At 35.9% G+C, this 22,452-nt stretch overlaps 2 protein-coding genes across 3 annotated transcripts; both read right to left on the bottom strand.

The window, feature by feature from the left end:
* Positions 1–8,422: 8,422 nt before the first annotated feature.
* Positions 8,423–11,258, bottom strand: LOC18043500 (piriformospora indica-insensitive protein 2). Its single transcript, XM_024186435.1, has 2 exons — positions 10,526–11,258; positions 8,423–9,795 (listed from the first exon to the last, which is right to left on the bottom strand). The coding sequence occupies exons 1-2, from the start codon at positions 10,736–10,738 to the stop codon at positions 8,578–8,580; spliced, it is 1,431 nt and encodes a 476-aa protein (XP_024042203.1). The 5' UTR covers positions 10,739–11,258; the 3' UTR covers positions 8,423–8,577.
* A 2,561-nt stretch (positions 11,259–13,819) lies between these two features.
* Positions 13,820–22,126, bottom strand: LOC18043499 (protein CROWDED NUCLEI 2). 2 transcript variants are annotated; one of them, XM_006437692.2, is made up of 8 exons: positions 21,490–22,126; positions 20,450–20,659; positions 19,567–19,820; positions 19,173–19,443; positions 18,989–19,072; positions 15,593–17,691; positions 14,490–14,703; positions 13,820–14,382 (listed from the first exon to the last, which is right to left on the bottom strand). In XM_006437692.2, the coding sequence occupies exons 1-8, from the start codon at positions 21,805–21,807 to the stop codon at positions 14,164–14,166; spliced, it is 3,669 nt and encodes a 1,222-aa protein (XP_006437755.1). In that variant the 5' UTR covers positions 21,808–22,126; the 3' UTR covers positions 13,820–14,163. The 2 variants fall into 2 exon arrangements, with proteins under 2 accessions (XP_006437755.1, XP_024041230.1); XM_024185462.1 differs by lacking the exons at positions 20,450–20,659; positions 21,490–22,126 and having other exon boundaries at positions 19,662–19,819.
* Between the last annotated feature and the right edge of the window lie 326 nt (positions 22,127–22,452).

The following is a 22,452-nucleotide window of genomic DNA, read 5'->3' as shown; positions in this document are numbered from 1 at the left end:
TTTGGGTTATTTTTCTTTATAATCATTTCCCATTAGATATATTATATAACACTTAAAAGGGTCACCTAGCGACTTGTATTTTAAGCCTAACACAACTTGTTTAGGGCGTTCACATTAATAATATCAATTATGGAAATTAAGAAATTACCCCAAGGACTCAGTCTAGAAATATGTGTGTAATGCATATCGTGTATGTTAATTAATTAATTCACGGAATCAAGCATAAATATTTCGACAAAATCTGGCAGCATATCAAATTATGTTGACATTTTACCCTCATCTAAACAACTCGCCAATCTTCAAATAGCCAATAGGAGTGCTCTTAATAGCATTATAGATAACTTGGTAGCAAGTGCACCTGTTTTTCTATTATTCTATTAAAATTTTGCTATTTTAGAAGAATGCAAAAAGGATCGTATAGGTGGTGTTGTTTTAAATTTGGATCTCGTGCCGTGAGCTGTCCTGATTTAAATCATTCTTTAGTTACGAATTGGCTTCAAAGAAATTTTACCAGTTAAACTATCTGGCACCCACTATATAATAATAAGTAGGTAAGGAATTCCAGAAGAGACGATTGGATTGAAAATTCAAAATTGTAAGATTTTTAACACATTCACCAATTGCCAAGTGACTTGCCTCTGTGCTTAAATACACATACTTGTCTATAAATCCATGCCTTATACAAAGCTTCCATTTGGATTGTTTCCTCATAAATAATTGTGTCTTACGTATTTGGTGTATATAATACGCATACTTAAATCATAGATTTCAAATGAAATTTTGAAAGTCTTTGGACCAATCATAAATTTCATACAATCATACTTTACATGTATAGTATGAAGGTTCGATCATATGTATCTTACCAAGTTCCCTTAAACAAATACGAAATTTCGTAAAGGTGGCATTCCGTACAATTAATTTATTTATCAACTCCCATTTTTCAATAATCTAAGAGGTTAGTTAGCCGATTAAATATTATTGCGATAGTCCAAATTAAGTGACACACAATGTTTAGCTAAGACCTAAGAGGGCCGGACACACTTTAATTAATTAATATGAGATTATTGGAACGCACAAACAGAAAGTCTGAGGACACAGACTTTGCATGAGTTATATATTTTAATGAATAATTTGATGAACAATATTCAAAGGTGATCTGGCTGGCGACTTCTGAAAGCATGAGTTTCATGGCGTTATAATCGTTTAAAATTAATATTATCTCTTTATTCTACTTAATCATCATATGGTCGTACATTGCTCCATATTCACACTATATTCATTAATTGGCCTTCTATTTGGAGTGAAATGTTACAAAATTAATCAACAAATACAAACCAATGCAAGTGGATCTTTGCCATAGTTGAGAAAGCATGGTGATCTTAACAGCATATGAGTCTCTTTCACTTTGATAAAATCTCCAAATGTTGAACCAAACTTTACTCAAAATAAAGAGTCCCCTTTTGTTGAACAGTGAATTCAAGATTCAACATATAATATTCAACTTGAGGCTTAAAAAAGGTGTGGGCCAAAAGGCAGCAAAGTCTACACTCAAATTGCTGAAGCCGACTTCAATTCTAGCTCGGTAACCATCTCAGGCTTCTCATGTACAGTAGTAATATTGAAAGTAGAGCCATCATACAAATGCTGGCTCTTAATTCAAACCTAATCTGTTCTGTAAGGTCTTCCAAAACTTTATGGCAAAATTTATTGATAAAATGTAATGCAAAACCAATCATATGTAATGATAAGCACATCATGATCACAAAAATAACTATAAGGTCACAACTCACAATTCTAATTTGAACTCCTTCACACGATCAAAATGAATATACTCTGTCATCAACTAATACAATCTTTCTATACAGTATACATAACTAAGAAAATCACAAACCCAAAAAAAGAAAGAAAAAAGAAAAAAAAGAAAAAAATGAACCCCATAATTGTAATCTGATCACCTCATCTCATCAGAATTTTCATATACAATTTCGAAAAACTTAACAATCTCAATAATCCCCCAGATACAAAAGAGATAATGAATGTTTACTCAATTTTGAGTAGAATCCACAACAGAATTGTGCCTCTTTGATGGACCAGAAGGCGGTATCGGAGTCCCTTTAGGCAAGAAGTTGAACCTCTGCCGTTTGTACCTGAAACTGGTCTTGTGAAGCTTCACGTTCACAGAATCCATGGTTGTGCCGGGCCGAGCCGCCTCGCAAGAACCAATAAGAACAATAACGATGAGAAAGAGAAGATATATTTGTTTGCATGATATATGCAAACACTTAGAAGAAGAAGAAGAAGAAGAAGAAGCCATATAAATTGTTTGTTTTGGGTTGGCAACTAGCTAGGGTTTTAGAAGATTATGAGAGAGCTAATTTATAATGTTTTTAACTGAAGCAAAGGGTTGCTCGTTTATTTATGTATATAGATATATATGTGTATGTGCATGGGAAAAGGGAAAAGGGAAAAGGTTAGGCAAATGGGTATGCAAAAGCAACGAAAGGGAAGAGAAGCAAAGGGAGAAGGAAGTGACCAATTGCACGCTAACGACTATTGAGATTTTTTTATATCTATTTTATTTTTTTTCCAATGTCAACGGTTGAAAATAAAAGAATTGTTAAGTATTTGGTTGCCGGCTTAGACTTTACTTTGATGCAAAACTTTCCTACTATTTTCTTTTCCTTTCATTTTCTATTGGTATTTTTTGGGTTTATTAAGGTCAATTGAAAAGATTTTGCTTGAAATTAAAACAAAGCTTACGTGTAATTACGTGATTTGAAATTTAGGTGCATACAAATGGCTCGGTCCCCGTACTCAACACCATCCAATCACAAATGGCTTGGACTTGAATTTAATGCTTGCAATTGCAATTATGTATTCTCTCTCAACAACAGGGATGTTTGGCAGCCTAGAAAATGATATTAATCACATCCATTGTGTATATCATTTGTGATAATTTTGTTGTTGTTGTTGTTGTTTGTTATTATTATTATTATTGGAAAAATAGCATTTAGGATCCTGATTTTTTTTTTAAATATCCTATTATAATTTACAAATATGATTTTAAAATGTTAATTAGTGTACTATTATACTTATATTGCTAGTTTGATGTGATATGCTGTATCAAATTTGAAATTAAAAGTCACATTTATTCTTCGACAGTAAAAAAAAAAAAAAAAAGGATAATGCCATGAATTATGAATATAATGGTTATTAGAAAAATCAGAAAGCTAATTAAATGATAAAAGTGAGAACCAAACTATCAATCTTTTTTTTTTTTTTTTTTTTGGAAAAAAGAAATTAATACACCTATCATTTGTTTGTGGGAATGAGGTAGCCTTGTCTCACACGTATATAATGGGGGTTTCCACATACGACAAGTATGGCAAGTCTAGGAAATAAAATAAAGAAATAATGTTGTAAGTAGTGGACTATTTCGCAAATCTGAATTTGCTCTTCAGCATTATCCACATTTGCAGCACATTTGGCAATCATCGAAATGCTGAGAAGCTTGTACAGCTGTTATCTAGCTAAGCCAGCAGATGTGGGAGAAGGACCGCCAGAGGAGCTACGGCAGGCATTTATGTATATACGAAATACAATTGAATAATTTATACAGGCTCTCTGAAATGAATGTCTCAGCTCTCTGTTTTGCCAAAATTGCGCAATAGATGAGCAATTACGACTCTTATTGTAATATCGAACTGTCAAAAATTGGTCACAAAAAGAGACAATTTCCCCCTTCACTAGTATGACTCTTCAATCACGAGGCAACCCCAAATAGTTAGCATTTTAGAAATATTCTTAATTAAATCTTGAGTGCATGTATATTGTCATTCGTGTAATATCTCAACACTCACGTTCAGTAGATGAGGAAATTAAATAGAAAAAAAAAATAATAATTGTACTTTCAAAGACAACCTTGAAGAATAGCTTTTTAACATAGAGTTAATACTAATCCTTTGTTTTTATTTTTATTTTTTAATACTTTTGAATGAATCAAAACAAACATTATTGGAGCTTATAGGGGCCACCAACCTACCTCAAGTATTATGAGGTGTAGAAACTAAATGTCAATGACTTACATCCATTCTCTTATTAACAATTGATTTTTAAAGAAAACCAACAACGCATGAAGAAGAGAGATATTTTATGAGAAATCAAATTCTATTACTTGGTCCTTCTCAAAAAAAAAAAAAACTCTATTCATTGATGTTTATCATCATGCACCATCACATCAAAAGAGACTGGTTACATGTCTTTTTACATAGGAAACGAATCATGAACTAAAACAACAAGACCAAGCGAATCAATACTTAATTAGGTAAAGACTCGTACAACTTTAACAAGATAAATTTTAAACTTCTAAATTTGATTAAAGTGAACTAGATAACTCACAATCTACAACAGAAAAACTCGTCGAAAACGAAAATTATGTCTAGTAAAGTCGTGAAGGACGTACATCTTTGAAATTCTCGACGTCTATGGAATTTTTTTTTTTTGTCACTCAAAGCTTGATTCAAAAAATAAATTTTCTTTTAGTCTTTAGAGTTTGAACTAATTACTCAGATAGTTATCTATATTCAAAGGAATATTCAAAACATCCATGTTGTTATTTTTATATTTTTATAAAATTAATTAGGGGAATGATATTTTTGTCCAAAATAACTTTAAATTCTTACAAGTCAAACATACAATAGTCAAGAAATAGAGAATAACGAGGTGGCTGAATCTTAACGGAAGCATTTATACAATACTTACCTTTGAGGTAATTTTGAATCTTAACGGAAGCATTTATACAATACTTACCTTTTCAAAAACTAAAGAAACATTAATCCTAACTAGTTTTAGTGCTTCAATTCTCATTAATAGTGAGAGTTAATTTATTTGCATGTGCATTTAAAGTATCGTTTTACATAACTTATACTCAACTATTGCTTTGCTTAATTCAAAACTCGTATATGTGAGATCCAATGGAAAGGGTTGCCTCATCATAATATCGAATAAAACAAATATGAATATAATACATAATAGGGCTCCAAATAGGGGATTTAGATAAAATAAAACAAATCAATTAATTATATAATTAAGGGGTATCTTTTGCGTGAGAAGAGACATCACAAGCTTCATGGGGTCCATTAATCTGACGTTGATAGACATCTGTATTTAGTACAAAATCTCAGTGCTGATTGCAGTCTTATTATATATATGTTTGTTAATCCTTACGTTATTTTAATTAAATCATTAATCCGTAAACCCTAATCTCCATACGTGCTATACACCACAAGGAAGAAGACAAGTTAATTACAAATTCGATTTAACTAAAACTTTGTTTAACTTAAATTGACCAAATTACATGCGGCCAGATCTATCATGGAATTTTAGTTTATTGAGCGATAAATATTGATGGTCCATTTGAAGACTTTAGACAAACGTGACTGTGTTGAACACGTGACGTGTGTCGCAGTTGGTTGATTGCCATTTTCAAGATGAGAAATATAATTTTAATTCCGTTCCAAATGTCAACGTGATGCGTGTGATCTCAGCCGTTGGATCAAAGCTTAATCCTTGGATAATTACTAGTGGCAATACGTGACTAACTGTGACCGACATTCTTGTATGGGTAAAAAGTGAACCCTTGAATGGCAGAGCAAAGACTTACATTGTTGAATCTTGAATGGGTCTCATGTTAAAATCCCATCTTAATTAACAAATATGACGACGTGTGACTCGTTGTTTACTATTGTAAGCTCAAAATCGTCAAATAATGTGGTGGAATTTGGGAGCTGTCGTGCCTAAGCGTGAAACATACATACGATGGTTCAATAATTAACGCCACGCATTTGTCACGTCGCGTGTCAAAATCACATGATTTTTAGATGTTATGAGCTTGATGTATCACTGAAGACACTGCCCAATTTTCGATAGTGGTCCATTCCAATACCGCTTCGTTAATCAAGGCAGCAGAATTGGCCATTCATTTCTGAATTCAGATCGTAAGCTTGAATCGACAGAGGTACGCTATTTGGATTCATCACTTCAAATTTCTACAGGAACACACAGAGTTTCTGTTATTATTAGTAATAATTTTCTCATTATATATTTGATAACTTTTTGTTCTAACTGAAGACGAAAGTAACAAAATGTAGAGATGAAACTGTTACTTAATAATGAAAAATCTTCATAATTCAGCAGTAGTAGGTTTTTAAGTTGTTAAAATTTGAGATTATTTTGTCACGATAGTTGGTACGGTTGCAACATCATCACTACATCACCTAAGTAAACTGAGCACTGTACTTGGGCTCGTTTCCCTTTGCTCACTATATAAATAAGAGAAGTTGTAAATGATTTTCGCTATAACTTATTCAAGAAAGTGATGGCGATGGATGCTGATTTAATAACGTCTAAATTTATTAGTTATGGTACACTTTTTTTTCAGATTAATGCATGCATGAATCAAATGATTAATTTGACTGTAGCGTAGCCAATTCAGTCAAACCAAATACATTGTGTATTACCAGATTAACACAAAATGGTTCTTTCTCCTGCATCTCCAATTCAATGTCGAAATCATTACAATTATCATATGATTAGAGCTTTATCTGTTCAAGTTCCTAACTATTTTAGCAGATAAAGCCAAATTTTTCATCATGACTCCTTCCTATGTTTAAAGCGGCGTGCTGCGGCAGTGTTTGGTCCAAGCCTTATAGCTGCCGAGGTCCATTTTGGCATGAGTTTCGGCACTAAATGGGCTGCATACTGCTATAGCCCGTGACCATTTTATATGTGATAAGAACAAAATTCGAACCGTTCCGATAAGATTGGTAAAAGTTTATAATTGATTCGGCTTGTTACGGTCAAAGATGAAGACAGGCCTAATAATATATATATGTAGAGAAAATGTCGTTAGGGAAGTCAATTGAATTAGCCGACTCCTAAAACTGAAGCCCGTCAATATCTTTCTAGTGAATCACTTGTGAGCGACTGCACACTGTCAAAATCAAATTTGGGCTTTCATTTGTTTCGAAAAAGAATATATATTGGGCTTTTTTTTTTCATCACAAGACCAATTGCACTGCTATACATAAATGGTGGCTGCGCATTCGCCGGTAATCTTAATTAGCTGATCGAGATGTGCATACGATAACGACGGACGATGTGGACAATAAGTGGGCAGATAATTCACGTAACCATTGGTAATTTAGTTTGAATAAAAATATACTAAATTTTTAGAGTAGGCCTTTAGTTTTGAGGTCCCTCAAAATTTCCCATAAAATCTATTTTTAATTGAAATTACCTAAATAGATAAATAAATAAATTTCTTTCTTTTTGAATGGAAATTCAAATAGACGCTTAAATAAGTTATATTCACTTAACATAGTTTTTTATGAACCCATTTCGTAATTTATATTGATTATAAGAGTTTATAGTTATGGAAATAAAAACTATATGATAAGAACAAAGTAATTTAAGATTTTAGGATTTGTATTTAAAGTGAATTTTATGGGAAGATGATGGAATTTAATATATGGGTTTGTGATTTCTAAATTAAACAGGAAGAATTTTTAAGAAATAAAGTTCGAAAGGGTGTGATGACTGATGAGGATTTTTGGGTTGTGAGAAGCTCCACTGAAATTTTTAATGTTGAGCTATAGCCCACGGCCCACAATCGTGGATGGGCCTTCGTTTTCTGGAACGGCCCATGGAAACGGACGAGAGACTAGCCCGAGGTATTCATTCGATTATGGTCCTTGTAATACTCTACCGTGGAATACAAAAGAAGCTACAATTATTTCTCAACCCACTATGGAGATTAGATCACGACAGGTCCCAAACTTTTAATGAAGGCAAAAGTTAAGTGAGCAGCAGTGAATTTGCTTTCCACAGGACGGTGATCTTTTAATGTCCCCAAGAACAATAGAAGAAACCAACATAGAACAATGTGATGAAACCCGCACCCAGATCATCAACTGACAATTTTCATATTTGTCTGTCTTTTCATTTAATCAATTGACTCAGTATGTTCAGTTTTTTTTTTTAATAAAAACAAATCAATGGATTCGGCTGCCTCATCATCATCATTTTCCTAAACCTAATGTCCACAGAGACATGGCTATGGCTGCACCTGTTATTAACCAAAGCAGAGGCTATACCTACACGTCTAAATGAACCCTACACTTCACTTTCAACTTATTAAAGTTATAATATTAACTGCCATTGCCTTTAATGTATATTGTACTCTAGTGAATAAAACCCAACGACTCGGATCCCGATTTAAAACTTGCAGAAATTCCCAGCTTTTAAGTTGGATATGGACTTCCTGTTGGGGTTGCTGGTAACTTTATCAAAGTATGAGACTTCAATGCAATGGCAGGGACAGTACTGTCCCGTAACTTGTCCACGAATTGATAATTCATTCCGGTAAATTAATATATGGCTATGAGAGATGAGAATTACAGATGAAAAGCTATCAGCTTTTAATACAAGATAAAGAAAAACAAACAATAGAGGTGGCCACATCTAAACAGGTTAATTTCTAGCTGCTGGTGCTAGGATCTCAGCTCTAGGCATAGGGTCCTATATGAAACTCAAAAGCAGAACCATCATCAACTGCACCAGTAAAACCCACCGAAACCCATTAACGCTATAGCTTGAGAATCCCAAAGAGGCCATGAAATGGGCGTTTTGATTCAAATTTTCACCACCCAGTAAGTTTTTTGAAACAGGTTGAAGTAATGTGACCTCTTGCTGGCATGGTTTTACCCCAAATGGAATGTGACTTGTTGACGTTAAACCAGAAGGGTAACAAAGATTTGGATTGTTCCAGGCTCCAAAGCGCCTACCCATTTTGCCATAAAACCATTCAGAGAATTGAAGCTCTCCAGATAGATTGTTTCCATTCAGGTACAATGCACTTACACAAGGCATTGTTGCTAGCTTTGGTGAGATGCTGCCTGTTAGCTTGTTGTTACTGAGACCCAAAAATCTCAGCCTCTTCAACTCAGCCATGAACTCAGGAACCTCACCAGCTAAGCCCGTGTTGGAGAGGTCCAAAATGACCAAATTTTGTAGGTTTTTCCACTCTAGGCTCTTGAGGTCTCCACCTATTGGGTTATTTGAGAAGACCATCTCCTCTAAGGAATACATTTCCTGAAGTGACTTGGTCAATTCACCTGAGAACTTATTGTTTCTAAGGTCCAAAAGGGTAATATTCTTTAAATAACCAATCTCTTTTGGTATCTTTCCTTCCAATTGATTGTTACTTAAGTCAAACTTCAGGAGTGAAGTCAAACCTCCAAGAGACAAAGGCAAAGGCCCAGATAGTGAGTTTCTACTTAAATCCAGAATCAATAGCTCACTTAAGTAACCAAAACTATCTGGAATACGACCATTTAGCCAATTTCCAGATACGACCAGCTTCTTCAAGTTGCTTAACCTGCCAAGATTTGTTGGTAATTCTCCTGACAATCCATTTTCCAGTAGCACCAAGGATCTCAGCTTCATCAAGTGACCTAAGCTAGTAGGAATTGGTCCAGTGAGACCGGGGTTTGATCGAAACTCCAATGATTCAAGGCTTCCAGCAAGATTTTCCCAGCCACTGATGGGGATGGTGGTCGGATGTTGCTGCGAGGATGTGAAGCAGTTGAAGAAGGAGAGTGATTTTAGGTGCTTAAGCTCAAACAATTGTTCTCTAAATTCCACATTTGTGACACACCCAAGAGAATTGTCGTGAAGAGAACCGAAGCTCAAGGCAGTTATATACCAAAGGTCATCATAGATATCACACGAGACACCCTGCATTTGAAGAAAATCAGAGCAAGAAATATCGCATTCAGACCTTATATCAAAATTAGTCACATTTATTTGCAGTCTATATAGGAATTTTGTACTATGTTATTTTCAACGTGTGAAAGTAAATTAAATATGCCTTTTGTGAGCCTAACACTCAAATGCCAATAAAATAAACAACTTTCTGTTGGACCGTTGAGATTTAATGAAAATGAAAAAAAGGGGGTTCTTAAAACTGTAGAATGTGATAATAAATGTAAGAATTTTCACTAGAAAGTTTGATACAGGATTTTAGCTGAAAAGTGCAATAAGGATTCAATTCTGCCATTTACCAATTTTGGAAATATTGTTTGGCAAAATTTTAAAGCCCATTCTAGATTTGGTTTCTGAAAAATTCTACATTTTTTCACCCTTATTATGAAACTAACATTCATATCAAAATGCATCAAACAATTGAAAGTCGTTTTCTTGTATTTTTTTTCTTTTTCATATTTAGTAAGAATGATAAGAGTATCACCAATGCTAAAACTTGAATATGTCTAAAACATTTCTATAATTTTTTATTAAAAAAATTGCAGAAGATTACACAAATGTCAAAAAGTGCACTATTCCAACAAACAGAACTGGCCAATCTTTATTGGTTGCTACAAGCGCACCAGAAAAAGGCGGCAGCGACCAATTGGAAATTAAGCGAGGAAACAGCTGCAGATAATTAATAGAGGTTAAAAAGCAGTACCTCTATAGGAGTCCACCCACATGGGTCCGGAAAAAGATTTGAGCCATTCCACCAATTACCTACAAAGCCTTTTATGGCAGTGTAAAGTGCTTCTTGCTCTGCTTTCTCCATTGGAGCTGCTTCCATTTCTCCTTCTCCGTAGCACCTCACTCCCAAACCCAGGACTATAAGTGGAACGAAAATGAACAGCTTGATGGCCATACCGCTTTTCATGGGTTAATAACGGAATTTAAGTTTTCTTGAAGCTCAAGAAGAAGCTTGAAAACTTTTTTTCTCAGAAAAAAAAAAACTTAGTAGAAGCAGAGGGAAAGCAGAGGAAGTTGGAGTGAAGTAGCTTTGGTTGAATGGTCATTGAACTGGATGAAATCTTTGACGGTTGAAAGCACTATGGGTATATAAATTCATTTTTTAATCAAAATAAGATGAAGAACAAACCGAAAAGACAAAGGAAATAAGAGCTCAAAACCATCAACAAAGGATGCAAAGATCTTGAGAAATATAATGGCAAGGCGGGACCCTTTCGGAAACTGTTGAGTTAACAGAGTGAAGGGAAAATGAAAATGGGGAAAATACTAAGGCAAAGCGAGAAACTAGAGCTCTTTGTTGCCTCATGTTTATAGAAAAGCTAAGGAAAGTATATAGCAGAGGAGTCCACTGGCAGGGAGAGAAAGAAAGAGAGAGAAACACAAGATCAATGCATGCACAGTTCTCAAAGCAGAACACTAATAGTCGAAATGACAATAATAGCAGGATCAGAATAGTAGCCAACTGAAAGCGAAAGGAAAGGGCAACCCTTTATACGGGCCCTTGTGATTCTCCCATCGGACTTTTGATTTAATTACTATTTACTACTTTTAATGTGGGTTTATCAGAAGTGTTGGAAAGGAAGTGGTTGTTGGAAGATTTATTGTTTGAAAGATTAGTTAGGGTTAGGGTTTTTAGAGGGGGGGGCCAATGACAATTGTTGTACATGCAAAGAAAGAGAGATGCATGTAAATGCATGCAAGACAATGTTGGGTTTTTTCTTGGTCTCTTGCCCTCTCTCTCTGTGCTGAGCTGCCTTTCTGTTTCTTTCCTTTTGGGTTTGGTTTTTTTGGTTCTTAACAGTCACAGAAACACATAGGAAAAGACAAAAAGAGCTTTGAGGTTGTCGAAACGTTTTGCTGTGGCCTGCGGGGTTACTGTTGTGTCTGGCTGCCTTGGCTATAGCAGTTATGGCACTCTGCGGTGGTTTAATTAACAAGTTCATTTAAGGCAACAACAACAGTGCATCAGTGCATGTGTAAATTTAATTTATCCCACTTTATTTTGCTTGGCTTATTTAGTGTATAATGTTTGTGTTTCAGATTCTCCAGTTTTGAATATTGGCTAAGCCTGAGGGGCGAGGGCCTCTATCTGATGTTGAGACCAATTATTCTACACCATATTCTGTATATAAATGAGCTTCTCTTCTGATTTTGGATTGAATCCTCTGTTATCGTCTTCATTCATTATATAATCTTTTTCATTTGCTTTTTTGCTAAGTAGCTTCTCATGAGCAAAATACAAAATAGATAAAACTATCAAGCATATATCGTCATTAATTGATACGTGACATTAAAATTTTAAAAATTTATAAAAACTTAGATTATGAGAGGATAACACACCTCCTTACTAATATTTAGAAGCAAATTTAGTTTTTTATTTCTTTTTTCAAAGGCTCATATGCCTAAATTTTTCCATCACAAAGTTAATATAAAACGATCCCAATAAGTTTGTAATTATTAAAAAAAATTAATATAAAAAAATCAAAGATTAAGCCAAGTTCTATCTCCAGTAATAAGAAGCAATTTTTCTAAGTCCTGTGTTCAAATTTCATGGAAATTTGAGTTATTAATTAAAAAAAAAAATACAAGAAGACTTGTAAACTTTGCAGTGTCATTGTAATAAAAACATGTCATGCTCTCGACTTTCGATTTACTTAGAAAGAAACTAACCCAAATTAAGCGAGAAGGCCCAGGTAGGGCCCATTTAGTGAATCAAAGCCCAAAGGAATTACCAATCTTTTGTAAGTTACCGCTTGCGGCTTACCAATAGGGTTGACAATGGGACAGGATGGGATGGGATTTACCAATCCCAGTCTCATCCCGTATATGCAAACGGGATGAAAAAACGTCTTAATCCCGTCCCCATATTTTTTTTGGGACAAAAATATGTCCCAATCCCGTTCTAAAAGAGATGGGATCCTGCGGGATTCTATCCCAATTGGAAAAATTTCCATTCTTAATCGGTAATGAGACGGGATGGGACGAAATTTGTCAATTCCACTCCCGTCCCGCATATGTAATTGAGATAAAAAAATGTCTCAATCCCGTCCTTAAATTTTTTTATGAAACAAAAATATGTCTCAATCCCGTCCCAAATGAGATAGGATCCCGCAGAATCCCATCCCATGGGGGAAAATTGCCATCCCTACTTACCAAGTACATCCTAGTCCCACTCTAACCAGCTAAGTCTCCTTCAATTGAACGAGAAAATGATAGAGACAAGGAGGGAGGAAAGGGAGCGAAAGAGGACGACAAGATTAAATGAACAGTTTTAAGAAGCCAACCTAACTTGGACCACAAAATACAGAATTGATCAGGGCTCAGAGATAAGAGGCCTACTGAGTCTAAGCATAGCCCATAAAGTACTTAAAATTTATGTGGGCAGGCCTGCTGCCCTAATTCAAGCTGTCAAGTCCTTTTCTCTCTTACCTTTGTAACAGTGACCCCATTTTACAGACACATTGAGATTTCATAGGGAGATGGGGCTATCTGTGACTGTGACCGTGGTCTCCAGCACCAAAGCGACGATACCAACATAGGCCACACTTTAGCCGTACCCCTCTCATTTTAATTTCACTCCTATACTTTTTCTGTTTTTTCCCTGATAATTAATCCAAAGTATTCAACCATTCTTTTTTTATGAATATTGATGATGCGGACTGAACAAAACAAAGCAAGGGGCACTGATTTCATCAAATTGAGACTTCGATTTTTGCATCAACAACAGAAACTAGGGGCATGCCGTGTGCTCGGCCTCCGCCAACTTTTCTCCTATATTTCAGCTTCTTTTCCCCATAAATAATAATGAAGTGGCAAAAAGCAAAAAAGAATAGTGAAAACTGGAGCGTTATTAGTGATTAATTTGATTTAGGTTTTCAAGTCTCTGATGAAACTGAATATTCACACAATGCTGTGGTTCGTCTCTAATGACGATTGGAGACTGAATCCCTTGCTTTGACATGCTACAGCAAGCTAGAACTAACAATTACCATTTTCCAATAAATTGGCGAACGGCAGCTCATTTTCATCATTTGGAGATACTGGTTAAAGAATTCCATCCGTTAAATTGAAAAATGAAATTACAAGTAGCTTAAATCAAATCAACGAGGGCGTGGGTTCAGCATCTATCACAACTCGCCTCCGAATTTTAAGCAAAACCAGTCAATCATCCACCGCCTTTCTCTTTTTACAGCAGATGAACTTTCCCGGTTATACTAATTTCTTAATAATACCTATAGAGAGAGAGAAAGAGAGAGAGAACAGCTCCAAATACAAGCCTTAAAGAATAAGGAACAAAATTAAAATACAAAAAAATGGGAGTTGGGAAGTTCTTCAGGATGTGAAAAAATTCCAAAGCTTCTTCCCTATTGAAGCTTCCCCAGGATGATCTGAATCATCATCGTCATCTTCTTCATCCTCAAGGACTCTGCCCCCATTCTCATCTTCATCAACATACTCTGATGTACCATTAACTTCCTCACTCAACACAGTATTTTCAATTGACTTGGGGGCATCAGCATTCTCGTCAACTATGTTCGTAGTTGACTTAAACTGCATGAAATAAGAACAAATGAAAAACACACCCAACAAATAGATTGTGGAGGAACATCAGCTAAAATTAGCTACTAGCCAAAACTTGGAAAGTAAAAGGATTTTACCCTAACAGCCCTGTCCTGTGAGAGCTCCATGCTTTTTACTGAAGTAACCTGCGCCAAGTGGGTAGATTTCCTATTCTCATTCAGAACTGCAGGTGGGAATGTAGAAGCAGATTTCGGATTTGATACCACTTCCACTGGATTAGTAACTTCAGCTACCGTCTTATTAGCCTTGCTCAGATCAGCCGAGGCCTCTAATGCCAAGACTGCGCTAGAACTGATAAGAGTTAAATAAGATATATTAGACTAAAGAGTGTTGGTTCTTGCTCACTATAGCTTTAGCTATATTCAGAAAAAAAAACCTAACTGGATCGTGCAAGTAATCAATGAAGTTACCAATCAAGGACAGAGCACAATACTGTTTTCTGTGAGATGGAAAACCACAGAATAATTCATGTGAGAAGATATGTTCCATCTCAATGAATTTTACTTTCACTAAAATGTTTCGATTTCAGAAATCAACTCTCATTCCATTTTCTATTGTTCAAATTTACACATTTTTTAGATTATCACAGTGAGATTACCAAAGATGGTAAATATAGCTCAACCTTTAGCCTCAGTGATTACAAATATTTAACAATGCCCTTCACCACAGTATACTTCAATGAACCTACATTACAAGAGATTTTCAACCCTTGTGACCATACACAAAAGTGAGACTATATCTCAAGATCAAAAATTTGAAAGAATGTTTTGCAATTTTCGTTTTCTAAAGTGGAAATAAGATGTTCTTCCAATGTCAGAATATCATTTTATTTTATTTCAGCAATTTCTCTAGTAAAACCAATTCAGGAACAAAAGCTAATAAAAACCCAACTCGGTAAACATGATAATACGTTGATCAAGCATACTGATACTCAAGCCCTTGGAAACTTTCTGAAGTCGGGGAAAGGACTGGACAGAGAAACTGGCCAGCAGTAAAAACATTGATTTGCAAACAGTCAAACAAATTACTATACCATTAAAGCTTGTTTCTATTGAATAATTTCACTGGAAAAGTTCATCAAATCAGTGCACCCCCTGAAAAGAAGCATCATTCTAAGATAGAACTACAGCTTTATTTCATCACAAACACAATCCACACACAAGAAAACATTAATGCTTACGTCTTGTGTCGCCTGAGGTTGTATCGCCTCTCCCCTGGAGTTTGTGACACTGTAGCTACAGTTTGACGCCTCTTCCTACGGCCACCACCAGCTGTGACACTGTCAGAATATCCCTCGCTACCAGCACCATCTTTCTCACTCTGCGTAGTTTTTGAGGTTTGAGGTCGTCGCCGCTTCTTTGCCATATTACTTGCTTCCTGAGTATGACTAGAAATGCCTTGACTGTCCTCGTGTGCCTGAAAACTTGCATTCAATCCTGCACCTTCTGGGCTTTCCCCAAGAAACAACTTTGCATCCTCAACCGCAGCCTTTAATGAGCGTGTCCTATTCACTCCAGACTTGCGCTTTCTACCAGGTCTCCGTTTCCCACTCCTCAGTTCAGACTGTTGGGAATCCTCAGCAACATCTTCTACTTTACTATCCATGTAGCTATGCCCATCTACAGATGGAGCATATTCATCATCCACCTCTCTGTTTGTGGAATCATTCACTAGCCTGAAAGATGATTGAGGTTCATCTTCAGGACTACTGTACCCTATTGCTTCTTTACTGACAAGCACACCAGGCCCCTCAGCTTTTTCTTGCATAATAGTGGGCACAGCTGACTGTGGTTCTTCCTCTTCCAACATTGAAGTAGAAATATGCTCACTCTTTTTAATTGGAGATATGCTGAAAATTTTTGAAGTGCATTTACGCAGCCAAGACATGCGACCTCCAGAATCAGCTCTTCCCAAATTCATTCCACCATGAGAATTACTGATATTTGAGTCATAAGGAGCAGCTACATCACCTTGAAGGTTCCCTAAACATCTTTCTGCCACCTGTGGTAGAGGAATATCATTCCTGGCTTCATCATCAGGGAGTTGCAGGTTTGAAATTACAAATGCTCTCATCATTTCTCCACAATTCTTGCAACTTGTGTGCTTCTCAACAAACTCCAGAAACCGTTCTTTTTCACGTTTAAATTGCTCTCGATCACCATAAAGCCTCCTACAAAGAATATCAAGCTCATCAATGTCCTTGCGCATTCCAAGTTGTTGTTCTTGCAGCTTCTCCCTGTTAACTTTAACTTCATGCTTCTCCTTTTCTAATTGATCCCTTTCAGACTTTATTTCTTGTATTTCTCCCTCTGCAACTTCCTTCAAGTGAGCAATATCATTAAGTACTCTCTCCCTCTTCTCCTCAAATGTCCTTGTTCTTTCTTGCAGTTCTTTTTCCATTTTGTCCCGCCTATTCAGCAGCTCAGCCTCCTGATTCATCCTCTGCATTTCAAATTCTTCAAGCATCTTCCTGCGATCATTTTTAGCTTTTTCAGACAAAACCAACTGCTCATGCCTCATTGTGGCTTCAAATGCTTCTTTGTCTAGTCTGATAGCTTCTATCTCCCTCTGAACATAATCCCGCATGGCACATTCCTCTTTCTTCAACCTTTCTTCTGCAGAATGCTGCAATTTTTCAAGCTTCTTTTTCTCGTCAGCAATTTTCTCTTGTTCTTTATTAATTTCATCTCTTTTCTCATCCAGCACTTCCCATTCTTTCTCAAATTTCTCCCGATCCTGTTGCAAATCTTCGTGCTCCTTCAAAAGTAACTCCTGCTGATGTCTGTACGTTTCAATCTGTTGTTTCAGTTGTGACTGCAAACGGAGGAGTTCTGACTTCTCTTCTTCATTTATTTTCAGTTTCTGACACTCCTCTTGAATCTGCAATTCCTGCTGAGCATTTTCAGACTCTATCTTATCAATCTCAACTTTAAGAATCTGCAAGCTTTCTTTGTCAGCAATCAATTTTTGCTTTTCCAACTCCAACTTTTTCTCCTCAGCTTTCACAAACTTTTCTCTCTCTTTTACAGATTTCAACCTAGCTGCGAGATCATTCTCTTTCTCCTTCACTCTATCTGACTTCTTATCCAATGCTTGCTCACGTCTTTCCAACTTCTCTTCCCTGTGGCTAATTTCAAACTCTTGCTGATCCAGTGCACTTATCTTACTTCTCATTTCCTCCTCAATTGATTTTCTCTTCTCTTCCAACTCCAACTCAAACTCCTGCTGCTTAGCATCCAGAATGGCTCTTTGATCATCAAGAAGCTTCTGAATCTCTACCTGAAGAAGACCATAGATACAGAAGTTTTTGAACGACAACATAAATTCATTAGTAGATACTTTCAGAACAAACACAAACTGTTCCTCTTAAAAGCAAATATAATCATTTACTTGCTCCAAGCCAACAAATGAAACTACTCTAACCAGAGCCAGAAACAGATGAAGAAACTTACACAAGCAAAAACACAAATATGGAAGTATAAAATAATTTATCGCCACAACCCAACACAAGTCAAATGGCCAAAAACATTCACCACACCCTCTCTAATCGTTTACAACAAAAAAATGCAAAGTCATCATAAAAATGCTGAAACTGTCCCAGTTGAGCTATCATTTAATTAATGAATCTGTGGCATAAGTTCTCATGAACACACAATGACAACATACCTTTTCCAACTAAAAACACATCCAAACAACTTTAAATACCGAACAATGTTATTGTAAGGCTATCGAAGAAGCTCTAATCAGTCAACAATAATTTTCTTATTCAATTGGCCTAAACTTGGCATAAGTTTCTATGCATGAAAAAGCATTGTCAGTTTAATAAATACAACACGTGATTCGACTCTTAAAATTAAGTTCTGCAAGGCTCATCACCGTACTTTTGCCAATTAGTTTTGGGCTATCAAACTAAATAATGAGTGAGAAGGAAAAAAAAAAAAAAGAGAGATTGGAGTGGGGGACTGTGAGAGAAGAGGAGTTAAGAAGGAAAACCTGATACCGGCACATACACTTGACCCAGAAAAAGTTCAGTTAGGCCGTAAATATTGACAGAGGATCTAAATTCAGGCTGCAATAGAAGTGAAAAAATTTTGATTTCAAATGACCTTCAAATACACTTGCAGCAGAAGGCTCTCAGTGACATTTATGCACACAAAAATCTCAGAGCGAAAGAGAGAGAGTATGTAGCATTCATTATTTGCTGAGTATACTGGCTAGACCATCTTGAATCATAACCGATAGCAAATTAAAGTCAATAACAAAAGAAGACCGACTCACTCTTCATGTATCAGGTGTGAGAATATCATCCAAACTCCAACTCAAAAGTTTTACACCTAATAAGCTTGCACAGTTTCATTACTAATAAGCAAAAAGCATTGATGTTGAAGAAACTTCAAACGACGTCGATAGAGCATCGGCATATTGTGCTGGCAAATAATGATTGAAAAATGTCGTCTATTGCTTCATGGTTCAAATTGAAAAGAAAAAGTAAACTACCAAACAAGATGTATTCCAATAGTTGCATAATGTACATAGAGCATTTACTTAGCAGGAAAGAACAAGCACTGGGACTCACTCTTTCCCTTGCATTAAGTTTTTCTTCTATTGTCAGGAGTCTCTTTTCTTTCATTTCTACGGTGCTTCTCAAACAATCAGCTTCCTGAAAAAAAAAAATTTAATAAAACATTATATGAAAACGAAGGTAAACTGTAAGCACAAATAAAATACAACAAATAGATCAGATAGGCCAGAAAACCCACTCTTTCCTTTACAACTAACTCTGCTAGTCGACTATTTATTTCATCCTCCCTTTCTTTCAACTTTGAGCTGGACAAATCAATTTTCTTTTCCAACTCTTCAAGGTCCCTTTCTTTCTGCTTAAGAATCCTTTCGTTTTCGTTTGCCTTTACCTCTCTTTGATTAAGAGTTCTCCTAAGCTCAGATAGCCTTTCATCCCCTATCTGTAGTTTCTTCTCCCACTCCCTTAAATCTTCTCTTTGTTTATAGAAAGCAGCCTCATGTGCTTCTCGTCTAAGATCAACAGAACCAAATACAAAAATTAATGCAAACACCATCTTATGTTACTTACATACTCAAGAAAGTTTAAAAGAAGCCTTTATCAGAAATTATAAAAGTACTAAGCATGAAGCGTACTCTGTAACTAAAGAAAGGCGCTCCCTCTTAATCACACTTTCACGAGATTCCAACTCTTGCAATTTCATCTCTAATTCAGAGCTCTTTCTATTTACCTCAGCAAGTTTGGCTTCAGCAGCATGAAACTTCTCTTCCACCTCCAAAGATTTACCCTCAATTCCACCAAGCAGAGTATTTGCATCAGTCAACGTTTTCTCAGAAAACAACTTGGTTTGGGCATGCTCCTCTCCCATATCACGCAAAGCCTTTTCAAGCTGCAGTGATAAAGCCATGACCATGATAAGGGCATAAGTAGCCAATTACAATAGAGGCATCATAACCATTAGTTCAGTAACTAGTGATGTTGGAAAAATAAAATAATATATATACATATACATATATATATATATAGGGTACTGTTCCAATCCGGGAGTCCCGGATTGGAACAGTTTCCGGGACAAAAACTAGTGGCTGCACATGGTGGGGTCCACCATGTGCAGCCCACAAATTAAATAAAAAAAAAAAAAGAAGCCACCAGCGGCCGTTGGATTGAAATCCAACGGCCCCTGGTGGATTCCCGGACAATGATTCAATCCGGGACTTCCGGATTGGATCACTGTCCTATATATATATATATATATTTTATTGTTCAAGCATTCTAAAGGAGATCCCAAATCATCTAGTAATGAAGTGTATTACTGCACAATTTGTAGTAAGACTAATGCAATACATATAATATAAAACATGAAAAAGATTTGCTAACTGAAAGCTAAGAAGGTAACCAAAAAGAAAGACATTTGAACAAAAACAAGAAAGTATTGTAAAACAAAATGCATAAGCATACATGGATCATTAACTTCCATGATTACTAGATAAAGCAAAAAGGAATATAGGAAAAGCATACATCTGCAACACACTGCTTTTCCATGCTCAAGGCTCTCCTCAAATTATCTTCACGCTTCTCAGCCTCAGAAAATGCAATCAAATGAGCTGACTGTTCACGTTTTAGAATCTCCTGTGTTTCTTCAAATGATTGCCTCAGTTCTTCAATCTTTGAAGTCCACTCTTTTTTCTCAATAAGGAGAAGCCCCATATTGTACTGGTAATCATACAACTGCCAGAAACAATAGTTTATCAGGTGGTGCAAAACAATTGCTAAAATTTATTATAAGGCTTCAACCCGGAAGTTAATGTCATCTGACACTATACTAAAAACACAGGTAAAACAGGGGAAAAAATGTTATGAAGAAGACACAGAAGAAAGAAGATTGAAAACGTGATAAGAAAATTGATTATTAAACTATAGCTTTCACAGAAACCAAAGGAAGTACAAATAGAGAGACTATGCATCCCAGTGGCGAGTTTGGCCAAAGAAACAAGCTTTAAATTTTACTGATAGTTATGTGAAACACCATGCTACCATAAAACAACTATGAAATTCCCCTAAGCAAATTTATAGTAGTGGACCAACAGGCACCAAACATATCTGTTGAATACAGATGTAATTTGTCACATGTTTAGAATCCTTCCAACTAAGATATATAGATTGTGGTATGATGATGAAGACTTCTTCAAACCACAAGTAAAACTAGAATCTTTTAACCCAACAAAACCCAAAAAACAAAAATTGTTTACCATGAAACGCTTTTCGACTTCATTTTAATCGATAATAAAACAAGTTAATCATCTCTTCAAATCCGGTGCACAACACAAGATGGGCTAATACACCCATTAGAAATCTTTAATAATAAGATTATCGAATGGTAAACATTTGATTAACGGTTAACAAATCAAATAGTAGTTCAGTTCTATACTCAAACTAAACTCAAACTGTCTTAGTTCAATAAGCAGTCTAGGAACAATATATTTTATACAACTGCTCTATTATAACAATAAAATCAAGAATTGATATCATGCATTCAACTGCAAAACAAAATGAGCGACCTCTTTCTCAAGCTTGGAGACTTTCTCCATAAGAGCCTCGCGGTCTTTCCGCTCCATCGTGGCCTCGTCCAGCAACCCGGCCTCCCTGAACCTCCTCCAATCATCCTCCGATTCGGCCGGAAAGACCGTCGCCGAACCACTATTGTAATCCAACAAAGAATTTACCGGAGGCGGGGGTGGAACCGACGGGGTTTCAGCAAAAGCAACGGCCTTCCCTTTAATATTCCTTGCATTTGAAATGGCGCCACTCCTCTGCGCTTCGGTGCCTCTCGGAGTTAGCTTCGTTGCCGGAATCGGCCTTCTCTGTGGTGTGAACATCGCTGTCCCAGGAAAAGATTACAAGAATCTACTTTTCTTGAAAAAGAAACCCTAATATCTTTTCCGTTCCGTTAGATTCAAATGAAACGGAAGAGGGAACGGGGATTAAAGGAGTACCGGAGAGTTGGGAATTGATTTTTTTTCACTCTCTGTTTCTCTTTTGAATTTGAATTCTGAAATAAAATTGTGTGTGGCGTCTGGTTATTAAAAAATTAACTAAGAAAATCGAGTGTATTATCGAGCGAAGATGACTCGCGTCCTCAGTTTCTGTTTCTTGTTGTGGTTTTATTTTATTATCCCCGATAAGATTTCTGAAAACAGTCTTTGTTCGGAGGGTATTGCAGTCATTACATTGGAAAGTCACTTGAACTCTGCGGTGTCCGGTGTTCTCGGTGAAATGACGTGTCTCTCTCTGGCTGCGGGACTGAGATGGAAGAATCTGGGGATTGTTTGATTGAATTTGAATTATGGTAGCAGATCAAACTCATTAATGCGCCATTTAAGATTATTTTCTTGGAGAATTAAAAATAATTTTAAAAAATTAAAATTTAATTTTAATATTTAATAATTTTTTAAAAAAAATTATTTTCGATAAAATCACTTTATCTTACAATAAATGTAAAAAATAAAGAAAAAATTACTTTT

This window comes from Citrus clementina, unplaced genomic scaffold (assembly GCF_000493195.1).
Source record: "Citrus clementina cultivar Clemenules unplaced genomic scaffold, Citrus_clementina_v1.0 scaffold_4, whole genome shotgun sequence".
Lineage (NCBI taxonomy): Eukaryota > Viridiplantae > Streptophyta > Magnoliopsida > Sapindales > Rutaceae > Citrus > Citrus x clementina.
This window is presented reverse-complemented; position numbering and strand designations above follow the sequence as displayed.

Coding starts and splice junctions, on each gene's coding strand:
- LOC18043499 (XM_006437692.2), bottom strand. CDS start 21,807: ATGTTCACACCACAGAGAAGGCCGATTCCGGCAACGAAGCTAACTCCG. Junction 20,660..21,489: donor TCTCCAAGCTTGAGAAAGAG/GTCGCTCATTTT, acceptor TGTTTCTGGCAG/TTGTATGATTACCAGTACAA. Junction 14,383..14,489: donor CACAGGACAGGGCTGTTAGG/GTAAAATCCTTT, acceptor TATTTCATGCAG/TTTAAGTCAACTACGAACAT.
- LOC18043500 (XM_024186435.1), bottom strand. CDS start 10,738: ATGAAAAGCGGTATGGCCATCAAGCTGTTCATTTTCGTTCCACTTATA. Junction 9,796..10,525: donor GTGGGTGGACTCCTATAGAG/GTACTGCTTTTT, acceptor CTTCAAATGCAG/GGTGTCTCGTGTGATATCTA.